The following is a 22,057-nucleotide window of genomic DNA, read 5'->3' on the forward strand; positions in this document are numbered from 1 at the left end:
TTTCCCTGTTGTGGGACTAACAAGGGTCACTTAATCTTAATCTTAAATTTTGTTGCCTCTAAAGGATGAGTTCATTTATTAGAACTTTTGCTGTGACTGTCTCATTCATAAGGTTGGTTCTCTTAAGGATCACTCATTGCGTTGATGCATTTGGCAGGCATTCTTATCAGTTACTATTATCATGTTACAAAGGTAGGCCAATGTAGTGTTTGGAGTCTTGCCCAACACCTGTTGGTATAACATGGTGTATTTGCCCAGGCAGGGTATTCATATATTTGCCAATGACAGTATATAAATGTGAATAACCTTTTTAAGTCTTTAAGAACCTAACGTAAAGGTTCAAGGACAATGGTTTACATTATGTGAAAGTTCTTTAAACCTTTTAAAAGTTCTTCATGGTCAAAAATCTTTTTAAATATTTTTAAGCTTGATTCTTTAGAGGACCTAAAGTGGTTCCTATGAGGCATTGCTCAAAGAACCCTTTATGGCAGTGTGCTGTGACATATTTCCCAATTGAAACATGGTACCAGAGAGGATCTAGTGGAGCTCGATGATAGATGGTGGTGTTGGGAGGGGTTTGGTAAAAGGTGAAATTGGTTAATATAATTTTTTCATTTTTTCAACGATTTAGAGGTGAGGAAAGTACTTACATTTTGGTGGAAGATGACGGAACGCAAGGATTTGTTAAGTGGTTTATGATGAATTGTGCTTAACGCGACCAGGGACATGAACTAACAAGGAAAAAATGTCCACTTTGACTTTCAAAAAGTGGTTCTTTATAGAACCATCTATTGAAAGCCTCTTTCAACAGATGGTTATTCTATGGTTTTGCTCCACACAATCCTTTCTAGCACTGTTTTTCAGAGTGTGGGTGATTTGCTAGTCACCATGGGAGTCGGAGTAAAAGGATTTTTTTTCTTTGCCAGTGCTTTGTGTTTTGTAAAACTAATCATGTGATTGACAGGAGCTGTGGTTGATGGGCGGAGTTTCAGTGTGGGTATTATCAGGTACACACAGGTAAGCATGTTCTTAGGTTTCACTCTTCCCAGGCATTAGTGGTATAAGAAGAACAGACCTATGAATGTGGATTGTAGTAGTAGAAAAAAGGCAAGAAGATCTAGAAATTGCCCAAAAGACGGCTTCATATTTTAAATGAAATAGACATTGCATCTAGAAGGAGACTGGCGCCAGTATGACTCCCATTCAAGCACTGCAGGATAAACTACAGTCATGGAAAAGGTTTTGTGCCTGTACCGCTGCTGAACAGGAAGAAAGCACCAGAAAAGAAGAGTCTCACGTAAGTGCCTAATGTTTTATGTGATTGTTAAGAATCACAATCATATTTGATTTAATTACTGTGACATTTGGTGCAATCGTTGTGCATTACATAACTGTGTAAATGAGGCTAGAAATTACATTTTAATTCAAATGAACTACTGTCAGTCTTTGTTTTTAGGACATCAGGAGTGGAGGTTTATTTGATTGTCCTTTTTTAGGGTCGAGGTGGAATTCCTCTTTGCACTAAGTTATGCTATGCAGTTGGTGGTATTCCATATCAGACGACCAACATTGCCATGGCTTTCTCCTTCCAGATCTTTCTACTGGACGTTGTGCAGGTGAGAGAAGTCCCTAAGCTAGGCTGTGAGTGATAGTCCAGCATTGTCCAGTGTAGGGTTGAAATCAGGATTTTAGAGGTGGTGAGCTACCTTTATTGGCACTAAAAGTGTGGGAACAGTATCATTTATTTTGTGTTAGGGTTCTTAGCTTTAAGATCGCAGAAATGTGATTAAATATGATTTTCAGTATGTCTGTCAGTATTTGTATCTTGCAAGTACAGCTGCATCATATGGACATGGATGTTTAATAAAGCTAATGGAAAAATAATAGCTACTTAGCCCATTTTTGTGATGGGCACGTGTCACTGATGTGAAGCACTGATCTTAGGAAGCATTGAAAGCTGCTTGATATATAAACGGCCATTGAATAGTTTGATGTGAAGTGGTTCACTGTAGAGAAACAGGCTCAGATTTCTTTGCAGCATGATCACCACGATTGGAACCAGACGTCACAATGTCTTCAACAAAAATAGAGCCATTTGATTCACTTTCAAAAGCAATCAATGAACCTACATGTCTCTTTTTAGTATTATATACAGTATAATGCTGATAATGGTAAATAGTGGTCAGTCTGAAAAATAAGTTATCTTTGTTCTATTTTGCCTTACAACACCCTGCATGCATCTTTATGCTTACTGCCAATTCTCTACCTCAAAACTCTCATGAAACAAAGTCTCAGACATCAGACAGTGTATTCATAACCATTTCATGTAATAACTTTCTGTGAGGGAGCTTTTAGAGGCATTGAACTCTTCAGACGTCTGGTTCCTGTCACCACCACTGTGAACATTTCTGACTCACTAAGTTTCTCAAGAACAGAACATTTCACACCAAACCACACTTGAATGACTTTGTTTGCATCTCATTCCTGTAATTATGCAGAAAGATATTAAAGGCTAAGCAGGCTTACATTGAAAAAACATTGCATGTGTAAATACGTGTGACAATATGTGCGAATAATGCCATGCTCATGTGTTTCATTCCCCTGTTGGTACCTGTTCCAATTTAATTGAAAAGTAACAGTGAATAACAAAACATTTCAAAAGAAGCCAAGGGGTCCCCAAACTTTTATAGGGTAGTGTGTTTTCCAGACTACCACTTAATCTCCTGCTGAAATGACTAAGCCTGTATTGTTAATAAAAAGCTGCTGGCAGCATTTGTGCTCTTTATTGACTTCCTTTACTGGAATACGTAATGGATCCAGGCCTGTGCTGCACTGGGTTCATTTTTCACTCTCTCTGTCTGTTTCCTGTTTAGATCGAGCCCCTTTTCGTCTCTCTGATCCTGTTCGTAAACCGAGCATTGGACGCCCTCACTGACCCTCTGGTGGGCTACCTGGTGAGCAGGAGTAGGCGGAGCCCAATGGGAAAGCTGCTTCATTGGTGGGTGGGGTTATAAAGGGTGTGTTTTGTGGCATGATTAAACTCATTTTGATGAGCGTCAACAGGGATGAGTGATACCTTAGATTTTCTGTTTTAATGCCAAGGGAAAAGGGAAGTCTTTTTCTGCTGTGAAAATTGGTCAATGCAGACATGAATTAAAACAGGCTTTCTTCTGTTTCTCAGGTCAGTTTTGTCCATGCCAATGGGCGTTCTCTCTTACGCCCTCCTCTGGTTCATCCCTCACACTGCAGCCAGCTCCTCAGCCACTGTGGCCTGGTACCTCACAGTGAGCTGTCTGTTCGAGACCTTCATGAGTGTATGACCTTCATGCTTCTATTATGAGTTTAGGAGCCAATTTTCCAGACCCAGAGTAAACCTAAGCCTCAACTACAAAGCATATTTTCAGTGGTGTTTCATGATTGGCAGTTACATTACTGGAAAACTGCCCCTAAGAATCAATGAACAACTTAAAGGGCCCAACACCTACATTATTCTCATCTTATATTTCCACTGATTGTGTTTGTCTGGATTTATATATACAGAATGGTCATAATTTATTGTTATGTGACCATTTCCCAACTTCTTTTTATCTCTTACATACTATTAAACATACTGTGCTTTTAAGACTGATATACAGCCCTGTGCAAATATGTGAGCACCCTGGTCAAATTACAAGTTTTGTTGATTTTTAACACATCCTCTACAGAGGACATACTTAAATATGACAAATGTTTAGTGTGCAATTTCTTTTTATTTGCTAAATTTCATGCATAGGAGAAAACATTTTAAATTCAGCAGTAATTGTGCATTAAAACGTGTGATCTGTAGAGGATGTGTTAATGAATTTTCACTCAGAAAAGCAACAAAACATGTCATTTGACCAGGGCCACCCGAACTCTTGCATACAACTGTATGTAAATGAGCTGCGTTCCAATTGGCTGCCATTTATTAATTTTTTTATTCGAAGAGCGGTGCAGGCTGAAATATGCCTTATATCTTCAACGTGAATACTCGGGGCTAAACTGCTATAGACAAAATAGGCCAATATATGTAAATTTGGTGACATCACAAAAACAGTAAATGTTATGCAATGTTTGCATAATACATCAAACTACAAGTTTTAAAAAGTGGGGAAGTTTTTTGCTTTCTGTGATGTGAGCCCTTTAACTAAAATGGCTTAATGATCTACTGCTAGTAATCCTACTGCTGATTGTTCTTCTTTATCTCCACAGTGCTATCATGTCCCATATACTTCCCTGAACATGTTCCTGGGAGGAAGTGAGAGAGACCGAGATTCAGCCACAGCTTACAGTAAGAACATTTCCCACACTGTGTGATGCTGATCTGGGTTAAACGTCAAAAAAAAGTTCACAAACAAGCAGTGGAGGTGAATCTGTGAGACCAGCAAATGGACTTGAGACAGAAGTGCTTTACTTGGTGGTCATTAGTGTATTTTAAATTAAATGAGTGTATAATTTATTAGTTTTATATACTAGCTTTTAAAACTTTGGAATAATTTCAAAGCCAACTTCAAATTACTGGATTCTCTAATCATCATTTGTTGTTATTTTACAATTTTATTATTATTCAATAAGAACCGTAGAATTATTATAAACTAGACACCATAAATGATTTATTTAATGTTTGCAGGTTTTATAGAACAATGAGAAGTTATTAAATGGTGATGAACTGCAATTATCTATGTATAATTATGTTTAGTCATTTTATTATAATTTTTTTCAATTCTTGATGTTATAAAACTTTTTAATAAAACTTTTATAAATTATCTACTGTACAGTACTTATCTACAATATGTTTCTTATTATGATTCATATAAAATTGTGGAGTACTGTGATCATACACTATATTGCCAAAGTATCCACTCGCCCATCCAAATCATTGAATTCAGGTGTTCCAATCACGTCCATGGCCACAGGTGTATAAAACCAAGCAGACTGCTTTACAAACATTTGTGAAAGAATGGGTCGCTCTCAGGAGCTCAGTGAATTCCAGCGTGGTACCGTGATCGGATGCCACCTGTGCAACTGTCAACTGTCTGTGGTATTATAACAAAATGGAAGCGATTGGGAACGACAGCAACTCAGCTACACAGTGGTAGGCCATGTAAAATGGCAGAGCGGGGACAACAGAGGCTGAGGCGCATAGTGCACAGAGGTCACCAACTTTCTACAGAGTCACCACAGACCTCCAAACTTCATGTGGCCTTCAGATTAGCTCAAGAACAGTGTAGAGAGCTTCAGGGAATGGGTTTCCATGGCTGAGCAGCTGCATCCAAGCCTTACATCACCAAGCGCAATGCAAAGCGTCGAATGCAGTGGTGTAAAGTGCCACCACTGGACTCTAGAGCAGTAGAGACGTGTTCTCTGGAGTGACGAATCACGCTTCTCCGTCTGGCAATCTGATGGACGAGTCTGGGTTTGGCAGTTGCTAGGAGAACGGTACTTGTCTGACTGCATTGTGCCAAGTGTACAGTTTGGTGGAGGGGGATTATGGTGTGGGGTTATTTTTCAGGAGTTGGGCTCGGCCCCTTAGTTCCAGTGAAAGGAACTCTTAATGCTTCAGCAGACCAAGAGATTTTGGACAATTTCATGCTCCCAACTTTGTGGGACCAGTTTGGGGAGTTTGGCCCCTTCCTGTTCCAACATGACTGCGCACCAGTGCACAAAGCAAGGTCCATAAAGACATGGATGAGCAAGTTTGGTGTGAAAGAACTTGACTGGCCTGCACAGAGTCCTGACCTCAACCCGATAGAAAACCTTTGGGATGAATTAGAGCGGAGACTGCGAGCCACAAATGGAAGAATGGTCAAAAAACGCACTCCTAAACCTTGTGGAAAGCCTTCCCAGAAGAGTCGAAGCTGTTATATCTGCAAAGGGCGGGCCGACATCATATTAAACCCTATGGAGTAAGAATGGGATGTCTCAAGTTCATATGCGTGTGAGGGCAGACGAGCGAATACTTTTGGCAATATAGTGTATAATCATTTAATATAGCAACACTGCAAATTTTGAATGGTTTGGAATTACCATGGTTTTGCAGTCAGAGTTGCTATATTGACAACCTTAGCAAAAATTTGTTTGGGTTCAATAAAGCATCCATCCATCCATCCATCCATCCAGATATGAAATAATGAAGTATACAGTGTGGATTTAAGTATCACAAAGTGTTCACCAACAGGTCAAAAAAGGCTTATCTGGCTTGATTTGTTCTCCACTTTTGAAATGTGATGAATTCTGGATATTAATTTTATTATTAATTAATTATTGATGTTATACAGCTTTCTCCGTCATTTTAGAATCTGCAGCTTCGTTCGTAGTTCTGAGCACATCTAACATTTCTTAATATTTATTCACAGCGTTCTAGTATCCTTCTAATTATTTGAAATCTCTGAATTTGTAAAAACTAGCTTATTAGAATCATTTTATACATGAGTCTGCAACATTTGGTGTTGGTACTAATGAAAACATTGATTCAAGAATTCTGAACAGGTTTGAATGTTTTGCATTTGGAAATTTGCATCTCTCTCTCTCTCCCTCCCTCTCTCTCTAAGGGATGAGTGTGGAGGTGTTGGCGATGCTGTTGGCTGCTGTGATTCAGGGTCAGGTGTTGCGAGTGTATAATTCAGAGAGAGAGAGCTCCTGTGTGAATCTGGATGAAAATCATGGCGAGCTCACACACCCCACGCCTTCTCAGCCCTCCGCTCCTCTGCATCTCACGGTATAAGTGCTACACACAATATGACCTCAGTCTAATGTAGGCCCTTAGATAAGCTACAAGCACACAGGGGAGTGAAATACTTCAGTATTGAACTTTGTACAAATCTTCCAAAATAATGCTAATCACATTTCCAACAATAAACACATTTTAACTACTTACACTTTCATTTATATCTTCAAAGTGCTTGTTAAATTCTTGTGCATTTGAATTCATTTTTATTAAAACGGCCAACCAAATTCATATCATTGCAGAATGAAACTGCCCATAATGGCACTAACGGTATGAGCTAACATCAGTCGCCACACTGCTGTGGTTTGCCCTGTAAAACCTAAAATAATCATTTAGAAGTCAGAGGTTGAGTTGGATTGGAGTCCTTCGGACCATGTGAGATGCACAGGCTCAAAAAAAAAGGTCCAGCTCAATGATTACATCTCAAATGCAAAATCAACATTATACTGATGAAGATGGTGTGTAATTACACATTCCACCAGAGAGGTCTTCAAATCCCCAAAGTGTAGCTTTAAGTACAGTTTCTCTGGACTTTTACCACCTCTGCTGGCACAAAGTACAGTTCTGTTGTGTGGACAGTTTAGTCGTTGCGTGACTGGTGCACTCTCAGAACAGATGCTTTAAAAACACATATTGTGAGCTTGATCCCGCCGATGCCAGAGCCATGCGTCTGGAAGTCCAAGAGAGCATAATTGGTCTTGCGCTGAGTGGGTAGGATGATCCTCCATCTCCTGCCATCACTCAGCGTGATCTTAGCCAACACTGATGTCTGTTAGCTGATGTAACAATGTTGGCTGTTAGTGATCTACTTCAAGTGTGTTAAGCTGACGTTGCATCAGTGGCATTTAGACACAACTGTCTAAGCGTTGGCCCCGTTATCAGGAGATCGCGACTTTGATCCCTGGTGATGCTACAGCCATCCATGGCCGGGAGTCCAAGAGAGCACAGTTGGCCTCGCTCTCTCTGGGTGGGTAGGATGGCCCCTCCCTTCTCCCCCCCGTCACTCAGCACGATGCTAGTCAGCGTAGGCATCTGTTAGCTGATGTGGCAGAACTGGCGGTTGGTGCTTATCTTCGAGCGCGCTCGGCTGTCCAGTGATGTTGCATTAGCAGCAGTTTGAAAAGATGTGGTGGCGCTTCACAGGTCTCGGAGGAAGCCTTCACCCTCCTAGTGCTGGTGGTATCGTGGAATTGGATCCAGCTACACTGGGGAGAAAATTGGGGGAAAAAATTTTTTACAAACAGCATTGCGATCACATTAGCAGAAATAGCCAGTTTTAAGATTATTAAAATATTTTAAATGGATAAGTAGAGATGAAACGGTTACCGGTTTCACGGTAAAGCGCGGTAAAATTAATGACGGTTAGTAGTACCGTATGAAGTATCGTTAAAACCGCGGTCGATTACCGCGGTGTGAAAACTCGGAGATTCTGAGATATTTCAGATATTTCAGAAGACCAAGTCTGACGTTTGGTCATATTTTGGGTTTTATAAGGATGCAGAAGGAAAGTTAATTGAAGATGACCACCCTGTCTGCAGAACATGCCGAAAGAAAATAGCGGCGAAAGGGGGCGACGCATCAAACTTTAGTCATTTCGTGACCACCACCCGCTACTTTTTAGAGAATGCAAAGTTAACTTTAACGTAGAAGTCTGTGGGGACTTCGAAATAGAAGAAATGTCACAGTTTGTGTGGTTTAACCTATGCTTATGGTTCGTTAATAATATAAAATGAAGCTTTTAGCGTCAAAAAAAAAGAAAAAAAGAAAAACAATCAGTGAATCAACTGTGAATCGAAGCTTTTAACACATTTCTGTGGAGCAGTGTCTCCAAAATGAGCTCTGAGTTAAGTCACACAAGCTCTGGAACGAGACGCTGCAGAGGTTCAATCTGCACAGCTCCCCTTGCTCGTCTCGCTCGCAGTGTTTACTGTCTGAGAGGAGAGTAACACCGTCTCAAATCACTGTGTCCCCTACATAGTGCACTACTGTTCAAACAAACACGATCATCATTAACCAGCAGTTGAGTTTTAAATAGGGAATATGTAACCTGTTGTTAATGTTGATTATAAATGATTTAGTCGAACGTTTCCTGCACTCTTTGGGTGAAGAATTTGCTATTTCATGATCCACGAAGTGCACTACATTGGGAAGATAGTGTGCTTTGAGACGGGACCTCGCGAGTAAACGCTGCGTGCTGCTTTTAGGAAAAGCAGAGTTTCAGAGATTAAACTTTAGGAGTGTTTCTGCCGCAGCTCAGATGCATGTTAATTTTAAGTTATGTTTTAGATTTAAAATGCTTTTAGAGAAGCAGCTCCACAGGTGAACTCACACTGTGTGAGTTCTACACTGTCTGCAGCTCACAGCGCGGTCACGCAATTCCTCTGTGAGTTTGGCTGTTTTTCCTGGTGCACTGTATTGATTAGGGGTACAGCGCCACAACGGCACAATAATGCTGCAGCTGCAGTTCGGACAGAAATCCCCCGAGTGCAGCACTTCTTAGAAGTAGTAATTTTCCATTAAGACCCACCTCAGAGTTGGTCGAGATTTAATTCTCTATGCAGGGAAATCCCTAGGTATTGTAATTAATAATAATAATAATAATAATAAGAATAATAATAATAAGAAGAATAACAGTAATAATAATAAGAAGAACAGTAATAATAATACATTTGCTATTCTTTTGTTTACAGAGTATTACAAGTATTGTAAGTAATAGAAAAGTAATACTAAAATTGTATTGACCTTATTTTTTAATGTTTATGCAAACAAAAAAGTGCATATTGCTGCCAATTCTATTTGTGTTAATATAAAAGTTGGTGAAACGAGTTTCAGTTTGTGTATCAGTATTTATTTTTTTATTTATTTTACTCGTCAAAACATTTGAACAATATCGCGATAATACCGATAATCGTGATATGAAATTTTAATATCGTTTCATCTCTATGGATAAGACATGAAGTCATTCAGAGTGGTTTGATGTGAAATGCTTCATTTTCGAGAAACTTACCAAGTCAGAATAGTTCACAGTGGTGCTGAAATGGTTACGAACCTGCTGCCTGATGTCCAAGACATCATTTTACAATAATTGAGAAGATTTTGGCCCTTTTAATTCATCTGTGGTATAGAGGTACATGTGGAGCATTGTAAGGCAAAACAGTCCCCATAGAAAGCTTTCTTCAGGTTTACCACTATTTTCCTTTTATCAACATTACATATAAATCTCAGACACATGTAGGTTCACTGGTCATTTTGGATCCTATATAAAATGCATACATTTGCCTTGTGGCTCCCTGGTTCCTACCATCACCACTGTAAAGAAATTGGTTTATCTGCAATGAACCTCAGTGATTCAACATAAACATCTCAATAACGTTAACATCTCAATGATTGAATAATGCAGAAGTTTTATTTAACACACACAGTGTGTTCTTATTGTAGTCAGAGATGTGCTGTGAAATACTGATTATGCAAAAAGTATGTTGTTATTTAACACATTATTAATGAGAGTGAAATGTAAATGACAGATTTTTGTGTGTGTTTGCTCATCAGAGAGGGGCCTTCATGACCTCAGCTCTGGTGCTGGGGGCTCTTTTCTTCCTCTGCTGCATGTTGCTGTTTCTGGGTGTGAAAGAGCAAAGCGGTAAGTCTGCTGTTCACTTCATAACACATGGTATTAATGCATTTGACGTTAGTTGTTCAGTTGCAAACATCTTGGTTCATCACCTTCTACCAAAACATGCAGGAAACCCGCCAGATAGGCTGCGTAATCTTCCTGCAGTGCAAATTTCAGGTTCTGCATTAAAGATGGATTTTCATTTCAAGGGGGTCAGGACGGGCAGATTGGCCGGCGCAGGTCATACCTGAAAGATCTGAAGATGCTGATTGGCCACGTCTCCTATCAGCGCCTGGTCCTGGGCTTTCTCTTCTCATCGCTCGCCTTCCAGGTCGGGGCATCTACTCTGAACATAATCGTCACCAGCAGATGGTGGCTGTGTCTGAAATGATCTGTCCAGGTTCTGCCCACAAATGCCTTTTTTCATAACTGTTGCAAGGTTGTGCAAGCTTTACAGAGTGTTGGCAAAATTCACATTCAGAGAAACTGAGAACATGAGAAGGAGAAGCTGTAGTGCATAACTGCAGCACTTGATTGTGTAAATTTAGTGTTAAGTGTGTATTTCAAATTATTTTTTTTGTATTTGTGGTCACATTATTAGAACAGATCATGTCCATTCCTTTTTGGTGTAACTGAGTCTTTTTAAGGATAAATATCTGGTTGAAAGGCTGAGCAGAAACTTCAGCTGTTCTAACCAACTTTAGCGTCATGCCCTACACCACAGGTTCCTAGCTGTAATGCTGTAGGACCTCCTGCCTCAGGAACCCCAGGGTTACACTATTATGTGCTGTAGAATGGCTGATACACTATGGGATTTAGAGGCAACTTTCCCGCTTATACTAGCCATCGATGCATCATTCTGCTATACTGATTTAAAATCAGAGTTAAAAACACACTGCAGTCTTTTAACTGACTTGGGCTGAAATCCTTTTGCTTGGAGTGATGCTATACTTATGTTTATTTTATTAAAACAAATGAAAGAACATTCTATTTTGTCAATAACAAGACAATCATACCACTACCCAAACTTCAGCAAATGTTTCAGTAGTGACTGTTACGGTAAAGACCATTTTAGCTCATTTTGAGCAGAACTCAAAAACATTAGTCAGTACATGACTAGCAAACACAGCTTTGAACAGTTGTACCCATATAAAATCAAAATATTTGTATTAAAACACAACTAAAGGTTTACTTAACTGAAGACAATGTGTCTGTAGTGACAATTCTTAATGTTACACACTGTTTTTTAGACTTTGGGACAAATTTAATTCGAAGTAAAGGGATCGAACTGTTCCATAGAAGTGATTGTGCATAAACTAAACACCTAATTGTTGTTTTTTGTTTTTGTTTGTTTGTTTTTTGTGTTTTGTTTTTTACATTTTTTTTACTGTGGGCCTGCTGTTTGAACTAATAAATAGTAATAGACTAGTAAAATAAGAGACTAATAAAATATTAATAAACTAATAAATACTAATATAGTCCATATTCAGACTGCAAAAACAGAAAGGCAACCACAAAGGCTTTACACAAGCAACATTAGCTCAGACAACAGAAAACTGACCTTTCCCATGCATACAAAATATAAATTATTTGTAATGAATAACCCACTCTAACTTTTTTTGATGAAAAATCTCTGGTGTGCTACAGTTTCTCATTGATTGGATGGGATTTTTGTCGTTGTTGTGTAAAGCTTGTGCTGCTGGGTGGTTGAGGGTGGAGAAAAGATTAGTTAGGTTATTTTTGTATGTAATGCTCTATATGAAAGGACTTCACTTTGAAGTACACAACAGTACTATGTGGTTGGTGGCATCAAATATCACCAGATTAGGCTGACATAAGCTTGTTTTGTACTTGAGATAAGTCAGAATGGTTGTAAATTTTTCATTTTTTTTTTTCAAGTGGACAATTGAAATGTCAGGGGAATATGTTTTGTTTTGGGGTAAAAGATGGCTTTGTGCTCCATTGTTGCGTGCCTTGTATTAACATTGTTTACAAAACTTATTACTTTTTTTCCTATTTTATTGTTAAGCCTGTTATTTTTGCATTGATTTTCATGACAACATGCCACCACAGGCCCACTATGGACTATGCACTGCCTGTCCAAATAACCAAATGACCAGATTCACTAGAGAATATAGCTTTAAATCTTCACATCAATAAATGGACTTTGACCTGTTTTGGAACTGTTCCCTTCTAGATGTCTTTAGGAAACTTTGCTTTGTTCTGCATTCATGTGGCAGGATTGGGGGCTCAGTTCCAGAATCTCATGCTGGCTATATTGGTGAGTGCTGTAGAAAGAAATGTTCAATAATAAAACGCCGTGTTTAGGTATTTATTCAGTTTCTAATAAGTAAGTTAAGACTAGCTTTAAAATGTGTAGCTTGGCAGGTACTTCATTAGATAGTGATACAATTGAGTATGATTGAGGTCTTCATTGGGACTATGAAGAAACAGGCTACATACACAGTGCTATGAAAAAGTATTTGCCCCTTGCCTGATTTCTTCTGTTTTTGCTAATTTCACATTTAAATGTTTCAGATCATGCAACGCTACTTTTTTTAATGAGATAAAGACAACAAAAGTAAACATAAAGCGCTGCTTTTAAACGCTTTTATTTCGGCTACATTGGAGGGTTTTTTCGAGCATGAACTGCCTATCTGAGGTCTTAAGAATCTCATTAGAATTCAAGTCAGGACTTTGACTCGGCCACTCCAAACCCTTAATTTTGTTTCTTGTGAGCCTTTCAGAGATGGAACTGACAAGAAGACGTTCCCTTTCAGGATTTTCTATTAGAAAGTACAATTCATGGTTACATCAGTTATGACAAGTCATCCAGGTCCTGCAGAAGCAAAGCAGCCCCAGATCATCACGCTACCACCACCATGTTTGACCATTGGTACAATTTTCGATGTTCTTATGGAGGAACGTGGTGTTAGCTTTACGCCAGATGTAACGGGACCCATGTCTTTCAGAAAGTTCCACCTTTTACTAATCCGTCCACAGATTATTATTCCAAAAATCTTGGGGGTCATCTGGATGTTTTTGGGGAATGTGAGAAGAGCCTTTTTGGTTATTTTCGGTCAGCAGTAGTTTGCGCCTTGCAACTCTCCCATGGATGCCATTTTTGCCCAGTGTCTTTCTTATTGTGAAATTTTTGGCCCGCAAATCCAGGGAGGGTTCACCACTAATACCATGTTTTCTCCATTTGTGGATAATGGCTCTCACTGTGTTTCGCTGGAGTCCCACAACATTAGCCATGACTTTGTAACCCTTTCAGACTGGTAGATTTCAATGACTTTGTTTTGTGTCTGTATTTGGATCTATTTAGAACGTGGCATATGTGGTGCTTTTTGAGACCTTCTAGCCTGCTTCACATTGCCAGACAGTTCTATTTATGTGATGTTTAGATTCAACAGGTCTGGCAGTAATCATGCCTGGGTGTGGCTAGTGAAACTAAACCCAGTAGTCAATTAAATTTGGGTAACTGGCTAAATTAGAAGCTAAGGGGGCAGTTACTTTTTCACATAGGCACAGGTTGACTGAACAGCATTTTTCCTACATGAAATAAAATCATCATTTAAAAACAGCATTTTGTGTTTACTTGGGTTATCTTTGTGTAATATTAAAAGTAGTTTGATGATCTGAAACATTCAAGTGTGACAAATATGCAGCAATAATAGAAATTGGGGAGCACTGTAGACATTTGAGTATTGTTTATCTTACTAAATGCATTGAGGATATACACATCATTCCAAGTGATCTGAAGCTTAAAGCTTTGCTCGCATGAGTGTGATTCTTGTTTGTTTTTCTCTACAAATAGGTTGCAGCTGCTGTATCCGTGCCTTTGTGGCAAATGACTCTGGTGAGGCTGGGAAAGAAGAGCACGCTGTTTATTGGCCTACCTGTAAGTTCACACCTTCTCTTTCTTCTGCAATGATGACTGTCATAATGATTGTGAAGAAAACTGTAAAGTTAGTGGTTCTGATATCATGAAATGATTATGGAAGTTGAAAAACGTATGTATTCATAAGCATAAACAAACATATTTAAAAAATGAACTTGGTATGGGGGGAAAAAACTATTTAGACACTATATTAACATCTATATGTAGAGGTTCTAGATATTAATGCACAAAAAATTAAGTTCTAAAAATGAATACTGCAGCAAAGAAATGTGCAATTTGAACCTGGTGTCATTATAAAAGATGTTGCCATTGATGGGGAAGATTTCATGAAACAAGTATCAGTCATGGAAAAGGTGAAGGAGTGTCCTGAAGTTTTCAGCAACAACATTATTAAACAACACTACAATGAAAAAAGCTACAGCGTCCTAAAACATCCCTGTCAGTACAGTTGGTTTGATAATAAACAAGTGGAAAATGCAGAAAACCACAACTAAAGCCAGCAGTCAGTCGAAAAGAGTTGTGGGATGACCTAAAAGCAGAAGGAACAACAGTTACACAGAGAACAATAAACAGTGCACCACAAACATCTCTGTTTCTACACTCCACATAAAACTCCTCTGCTAAAAAAGAAGCACAGAGAGGCACGTCTAAAATTTGCATACAAGAATTACAACTGTTTTGGAACGATGTACTCTGATCAGATGAAACAAATAGAGAAATGTTTGGCAGTAATTCAGCTCGACATGTTTGGAGAAAGAAGGGTTGCTTGTATGATCCCTGGAGCACAATACTCACAGTGAAGCATGGAGGTGGGAGCATCATGATATGGGCTGCCTCTCTGCAAACAGTACTGGAGCATTACATGTCTTCAGAGTAAACATGAATGGAGCATCATACCAGGACATATTAGAGGGGAATTTAATATTATCTGGCAAAAAACAAGATAATGACCCCAAACAGCTGGCCAAATCAACTCAAGGCTGGTTTCTACAAAAAGGTGAAGGTGCTTGCACTTGACTCTGCTGACTTGAATCCCATTGATAATGTACGGAGGATTCTAAAATTGAGTCTGCATTCATGCGGCATTCATGAGTCCACCAGATTTGAAGACAGTTTGCTAGGAGGGATGGGCCAAAATTGCTAGAATGTTGGAAAAAAGCTAATTACTTCTTACTGTAGAGGTCCCAAAGTAAATGCCAGTAGTGACTTTGCAACAAAGTACCAATGTTATTAATTTGTGGTGTCTGAATACTTTTGGTTTTTAAAACGTATCTTTGTTTACTGTTAAGAACACTTGTTTCCGCTCACTGTAGGGGTGACTTTGACAGTTATCAGCTGTATGTTACAGATGCAGCAGACAGAAATTAATGCCTAAAAAAGCGTGATTAGCGTGAGTGATTATGATGATGATTATTGTGATTAAGAACCATTTTTATATCTTTTATCGTAAATCTCTGCTGTTTGTTTCTGTCCTATAACAGCTCCTCATCCCTGCTCTGATCGTCTTTGTGTCCGTGACGGAGAACTTTCCAGTGTATGTGGCCGTGTGTGTTCTGGTTGGGGCCAGTGTAGCTACACTGTTCTTGTTACCATGGTGAGTAAAGCCAAGACCTAGATCTGTCTGCTTTAGTCCTATTCATCTCCCGTAAACAGGGCAGCACTGCTATAGTGGCCATCCACATCCATAATGTACCACTTCTGTTATCCATGCAGGCCTTCTTGGATGGATTTCAAATCTGATGTTGTTGCCTTCACTTATATATAGTTTGGTTAAAGACTAGGAATGCAGAATTGTATTGACGCATCATGATGTTTAGATCCAGAATCTATGATGGTCTATTAGTATGCATTCATTTCTGGCCAAAATAAATTGTGTTTGGGATATTTATTAATATTAAAGAAGTTCGTCTCCTATCTGTGCATCGTCTGTATTCCAGTGTTGTGTTTGTGTATTTAGTGTATTTTAAATTCTTAACTGAATCCAATTGTGGTGAAATTTCAGATTTCATGTCGCACTGAATCATTTTCTGAAGATTTGTAATTGAACAGAATCATCCAGTAAATGAAAGAAATTCAGATTACAGTATCATAAATATCAGTAACTTCTTGCGTATGTTTGTCAGGTCCATGCTGCCGGATGTGGTAGATGATTTTGCGCTGCAGAACCCCTGCTGTACGGACCTGGAGCCCCTGTTCTTCTCCTGCTCTTGCTTCTGTAACAAGCTCGGTGGTGGGCTATCTGCTGGCATCTCCACCATGACGCTACAGTGAGTCATCTCTCTTATCTCCCACGCTCTACAGCACTATACCAGACTTCAGCACTGTCTTAAAGGGACAGTACGCTACTTTTTCAATTGCCAATGTTGGGTAATTTACCACAGCATGATGAAGAGAAAAAATGAGAAATGTATGAAAAAATACTCATTCATCATTTCTGTGATGTGATATACCCCAGAACTTAAAAGAGAAGACCAAACATTGAATTTCAAAAGAAAGATAGATTATTAAAGTTAATAAGAAAAACAAAAATAGGAAGCTTAAAGAATGGATGAAAATGGAGAAAAGTAATCTCAACAGGTTGACACGCATAACCTCACACACGCATGTGGATTATGCTTAACTAAGGTAAAAGCTTAAAGAAAGAAAATCAGCAGTTGAGAAAGAAGAGAGAGCGAGGGAGCGGGAGGGAGGTAGGTAGGGTGAGGTGAGGTGAGGTGAGGTGAGAGCACCCACAGGTATCTTCCCCATCTAACAGACTTGGTCAAAGCAGTAATAGTTTTATGCAGGTTATATATACACACTTGCAGTTCTTTAGCAAAAAAATGGTTCTATAAAGAAACATAAACTCTCAAAGAACCCTTTGCATGATTAAAGGGTTCTTTGCATCGTGAACGTGTTCATCAGATTGATGAAGAGTGTGTTTTTATATGGTTCTGTATAGCACCAAAAAGGGTTATTGTTACAGGCTTGACATTGCAACAATAGAAGAACCCTTTTTGGTGCTATATAGAACCGAACGCTTTTCAAAAAGGTTCCAGCTACCTCACATTCTCTATCAATCTGAAGAACAATTTAATGATGCAAAGTACCCTTTAAGCATGCAAAGGGTTCTTTGAGTGTTCATGGTTCTATATAGAACCTAGTAAAGAACCATTGAGGAACCATAATTTTTGGTCATGGTTCTACATAGAACCATTTTCTTTACTAAAGAACCCTTGAAAAAACATACTTTTTAAAAGTGTAAAGTAGAGAATCTACATTTACAATTGCTGTTTCATCATTACAAATCAAAACTGTTATAATAGAGACTTGGATTGGTTCAGAAAGCTAACTGAATACAGTATCATTGGTCAGGTTCGGTCAACAAATACAAGCTGTGTTCCGAAGCCTAGGCTGCAGCCGAGGTAGTGCGGGTTCTCGGTAGGACTGTCCTATGAACCCTCCTCCTTATTAGCCTACTGGTCACATAAGTGGAACAGTCCTAGCGAAGCTGCATGGTGATGTTACCAGAAAGATCCCACCTCTTGAAATTGCAGCACGAAACTTGTGAGGGAACTGGTGAGAGACTTTTCAAGAAAATACAATATATGGAAGAAAGCTTTAATTAAATCATTAATTTTACACTTTATAAGGTCATGAAGACGAAATCAAGGATGTGAACAACTTACATTTTAAGCTCTGCTCCAATGGCTTCGTTTTTCGTCTTTTTCGTGGTGCTGTTGCATCCTCAAAATCACTCAGAACATAGGCTGCATTTCTAGGCTGTATACGAAGGGTCCTTCACTTTGGAACGGCCTGCTATGACGTAGTGTCTGAGAAACACAGCTTACCTTGGCTGCAGCCTAAGCTTTGAAACGTAGCTGTAGTGTCCCTCATGCACATCCTAATGATGTCAGCAAGAGTGTCTCTCAGTCAGGCCCAAGGCCTTCAAGGTTCCATAATGGTAACCTTTTACCAAGTTCTACAATGATTGAAATATCTTGTTCCACCTCCTGTACCATAGACCACTACCAGTCATAGCATCCTTCTCATGTCACGAGCCTCACAGAGACACGAAAAGTTAAAGAACTATATTCTTAGGTGTAAGAAATATATTCTTAAAATATATTCTATATTAAAAAGATTTAAATTTGATTATGGGATATGACCTATATTAATCAAATTTCACCCACATGTGAGAGATTTGATGTTCTGTCACTCTCATAAGGAAACTCATGATCGGTTTTATTACTCTCTTTTTATTTTACACCATTTAAAAACACCGGCTTCCCTTTTCCATTGTGCGACTTGTAACAAAATCTTGTTAAATTGAGAGACATTAAGAACAACATAGCTCTAAAAACCTTCTCTTACCTTCTCCCATAAAGCTATATGGTTCTATTACAACACTGACAGTATTTTTCTCTCTTAAGGCAAATGAACCCTTAAATATGCTCCTACATGATAAATGAGAAAGCAGTTTGCATTTCTTTTTCACAGAACCTCTAAGAGGCTGAATAAATTTACATGTAAATCTCAGTGTCAGCATTGCTGTAATGACCTTCATGTGTTTTGATCCTCCAAGCCTGACTGGTTATAAAACAGGAGCGTGTAACCCTGATGAAGGAGTCGTCACAGCACTGCGCTTGCTTTTGGCTCCTGTACCGATTGTCCTACTGCTGGTGGGCTTGATCTTCTTCTATCTGTACCCCATCGACGAAACGCGTCGCCAGCAGATCCAACACGACCTGGAACAAATAAGGTAGAACTGATTACATTAGTGTCACAGCTTACATTATAATGAAAGGGCAGCATGGACGTGTCTGAAGTGGGTCTGTTAAGAAGGTCTGCATCCTGTCACTGTGATTCCCAGAGATGCCACAGCCAAGTCTGAATGTTCTAGCTTTGGCATATTGTATTATGTCTTGAATTTTGATTTATAAGGTCAACCTGAAATCAAAATTGACCCTTTACACCTGGTAGTTGTTACTGAGCACAATCTTCCATTAAATGTAAAGACTTTAACGTCAAAAACATTGTTTGATTTGTGATATCACTGTGCACTAGTGGGTGGTGAAAATAATATCGACCAATAGATTTCACCTCCCTCACCCACCCCCACCTATCACTGAGTAAAAAGGATCAGCTAGCTTAGAGATCCTCCCTGATACTGTGTTTCCCTCAGAAATATGTCATAGTATGGAATAAAAATGCATAATTTCATCAACGCCCAGCACCACTTGAAATTTTTTTCACTTTGTTCCCGTATAGTTGGCTACACAGCATAAAAACAAAGGTGCCCTCCTCATATGTCCTATCTGAAAAGATTCTAAATTCATAATTTTAATTTAGTCTGTCACATTTATGTAACTTCCATAGCCTGGACTACTTATAAGGTGATGACAGGTATACAGTACTCATTTACCTTGTTATGACTATACAGCTTAGCAATGTTATTGTTTGAAAAGTATATGTTTATATGTATACTCCTTTGCTAAAAAACAGGGCAAGGCTAATAGTAATGTTTTTTTCTGATGGTCTTGGCCTGGTCAGGGTCCAGATTTAAACCCTGTGGAGAATATTTGGTCTCATATTAAACACAAACTAGCTTGGCAATGTTTTTCAACTGTTTGAAGCCATCAGTGCTGAGTGGAACAATATAGACTCTCTGTAAAAGGCTGTCAGCAAGTTTAACCACAAGACTTCAACATTTGAAAAAATGAAAGGAAAAGCTTAATGGGAAAAATTTTATAATGTCTTGTGGAATCTGGACCCTGACCAATTTTACATTAGGGGTTCTTGGAAGAGCCCTAATGTAAAATTGGTTTACAGTATGTGAAGGTTCTTTACACTCACATCTGTTGTTTAAACATGTTTCTTTAGGGAACCAAAAGTGGTTCTACTGTAGCATCACTCAAATAACCTTCTGTGGTACCTTTTTTAATTTATATAATTGCGTTCTGCTCTTATCATCTAAACCAGATCCAGGGCAAAAAGGGAAGAAGTGGACATCAGAAGGCAGCAGAGCAGCCCGCAGCAAAGGCCCAGTCAGAGCATCGTCCACTCAAAGACTAGCATAGCATCATCATCTCTTGGCACAAAAAAATTGTTTCCCCAGTTGAGAAATGCTCCTGTATCTTCTCCTCGAGAGCACTGCAACAAAATCACTCCATACAGTCATAGTTCCACTCGGTCAGTCTGCAGTTTAGAGCAACGGTTCGATAAACCCAGCTCAAAGAGCGATATTCCTGCATCTCAGCACAGCACCCACCAGTCTGCACTGAAATGTTATGAGACGCGCTGTAAGAGGGCGAAAGTTACATGGGTGTGAATTAAACTGATTTGTCTTCAGCAGGCTGCACTCGTTTTTGTGTGACTGTGAATAGTATGAAATAACTCCTGTAGATCTGTGGTCCTCCAGGTCCAGCGGTGAATATGTCTGATGTAGGCCAGTGTTCAAAAGTATGTAATCAGTGTTTTTATCAATATAAAACCAGATTGGTGGCTGATAAGTGTATAAAATGATTCCAGTATCCTTGTCCTGTGCACCATTACAGGTTTCGGATAATAAGTAGGACACTAAGAATCAGCATAATTAAAAAATATATAATAATAAATTAAGAATTCTTGTGAATGATAAACAGGACTGCAGATGATTATAAAACGACTGAGAAATCTGTTATAGCATCAAGAATTGTAGAATAATTAAATGATAAAAATTGACATCCATCATATTTCAAGAGTGGGGTTCGAATCTTAAGGCAAATAACCTTAGAAAAACATGAATATAAATAGGTTATTACAGTATATTATTCACAATTTAATTCACTTCCTGTTCACAGAACTCTTGAAATGTTTAATAAAACATTTAAAATACTGTTGGTGAAGAGTTTGAAATATTTAAATCCATATTGTAAAGGTTAGTATTGTATACAAAACAATGTAGATGCTTAGAATAGACTTGTGGGGACATCTTGTGCGATACAGTGCTGTAAACACAGTCAGGGTTATAGTTGTGACTCATTTTGGTTAAGATACACTCAGAACTGTACATGCATGCATGAAACTAAAACCTGCTTCAACAAGAAAATCCCAGTCAGAATGCAATGTGTTGTTGCTGAAACTTAAACTTTCAGGGTCACTTTCCACTCAGACATATGCTGAAGAGATTTTACGCAGCTTACGTAAAGGGAAATTACACTGATTTCATTTGAGTGGTTTGATGTAAAATGGTTCACTGTAGAGAAACTTACAGACTCTGATTTCTTTATGGTGATAGGAATCAGGGGTCGGGAAGTCCGAATACAGCCGTTTTAGTTACTGTCCAGAACCACCAGTGAACCTACACATGCCTTCTGAGTTTACGTGTTATGTGTAGTGTTGGTCACGTAAAGTAGCAGTAAATCTGAAAAAAAAATTTTGGGGGGCTATTTTGCCTTATAACACACTGCATGTACCACCATGAAAGGATTAAAAATACATTTGAGGCCAAATCTTGATCAGCTATCATAAAACAATCTCGCAGCATATTCATAACTATTTTGTGTAATAACTCGGTGAGGGAGCTTTTAGAAGTGTTAAGCTCTTCAGATGTCTGGTTCCTATCACCACCATTGGTTTCACACCAAACTACTCCGAGTGAATTTGTTCACATCTAAACTGTTAATTATGTAGAAATTTTGAAAAAAATTGGTGGAGTTCACCTTTAAGGTAAAAAATGGCCAAAACTCACTTAGAATATTTTATACAGGGACCCAGCTTCAAAAATTTAAATGGCTAAAATGTAAATTTTTTTGTTATATACAAAGATGGCTGG

At 38.7% G+C, this 22,057-nt stretch overlaps 1 protein-coding gene across 2 annotated transcripts; it reads left to right on the forward strand.

The window, feature by feature from the left end:
* The first annotated feature begins 271 nt into the window (after window positions 1-271).
* Window positions 272-21,118, forward strand: mfsd2al2 (major facilitator superfamily domain containing 2a-like 2). 2 transcript variants are annotated; one of them, XM_036579081.1, is made up of 14 exons: window positions 272-1,297; window positions 1,497-1,616; window positions 2,874-2,998; window positions 3,182-3,314; window positions 4,231-4,309; window positions 6,570-6,736; window positions 10,295-10,385; window positions 10,568-10,689; window positions 12,556-12,639; window positions 14,179-14,262; window positions 15,744-15,856; window positions 16,386-16,529; window positions 18,827-19,003; window positions 20,224-21,118. In XM_036579081.1, exons 1-14 carry the CDS (start codon window positions 1,193-1,195, stop codon window positions 20,570-20,572), a joined length of 1,893 nt encoding a protein of 630 aa, XP_036434974.1. In that variant the 5' UTR covers window positions 272-1,192; the 3' UTR covers window positions 20,573-21,118. The 2 variants fall into 2 exon arrangements, with proteins under 2 accessions (XP_036434974.1, XP_036434975.1); XM_036579082.1 differs by lacking the exon at window positions 272-1,297 and having other exon boundaries at window positions 1,590-1,616; window positions 2,874-2,954.
* The last annotated feature ends 939 nt before the right edge of the window (window positions 21,119-22,057 follow it).

Source organism: Colossoma macropomum, unplaced genomic scaffold (genome assembly GCF_904425465.1).
Source record: "Colossoma macropomum unplaced genomic scaffold, Colossoma_macropomum, whole genome shotgun sequence".
NCBI classification, from domain to species: Eukaryota; Metazoa; Chordata; class Actinopteri; order Characiformes; family Serrasalmidae; genus Colossoma; species Colossoma macropomum.

Coding starts and splice junctions, on each gene's coding strand:
- mfsd2al2 (XM_036579081.1), top strand. CDS start 1,193: ATGACTCCCATTCAAGCACTGCAGGATAAACTACAGTCATGGAAAAGG. Junction 1,298..1,496: donor CCAGAAAAGAAGAGTCTCAC/GTAAGTGCCTAA, acceptor GTCCTTTTTTAG/GGTCGAGGTGGAATTCCTCT. Junction 19,004..20,223: donor CACGACCTGGAACAAATAAG/GTAGAACTGATT, acceptor CATCTAAACCAG/ATCCAGGGCAAAAAGGGAAG.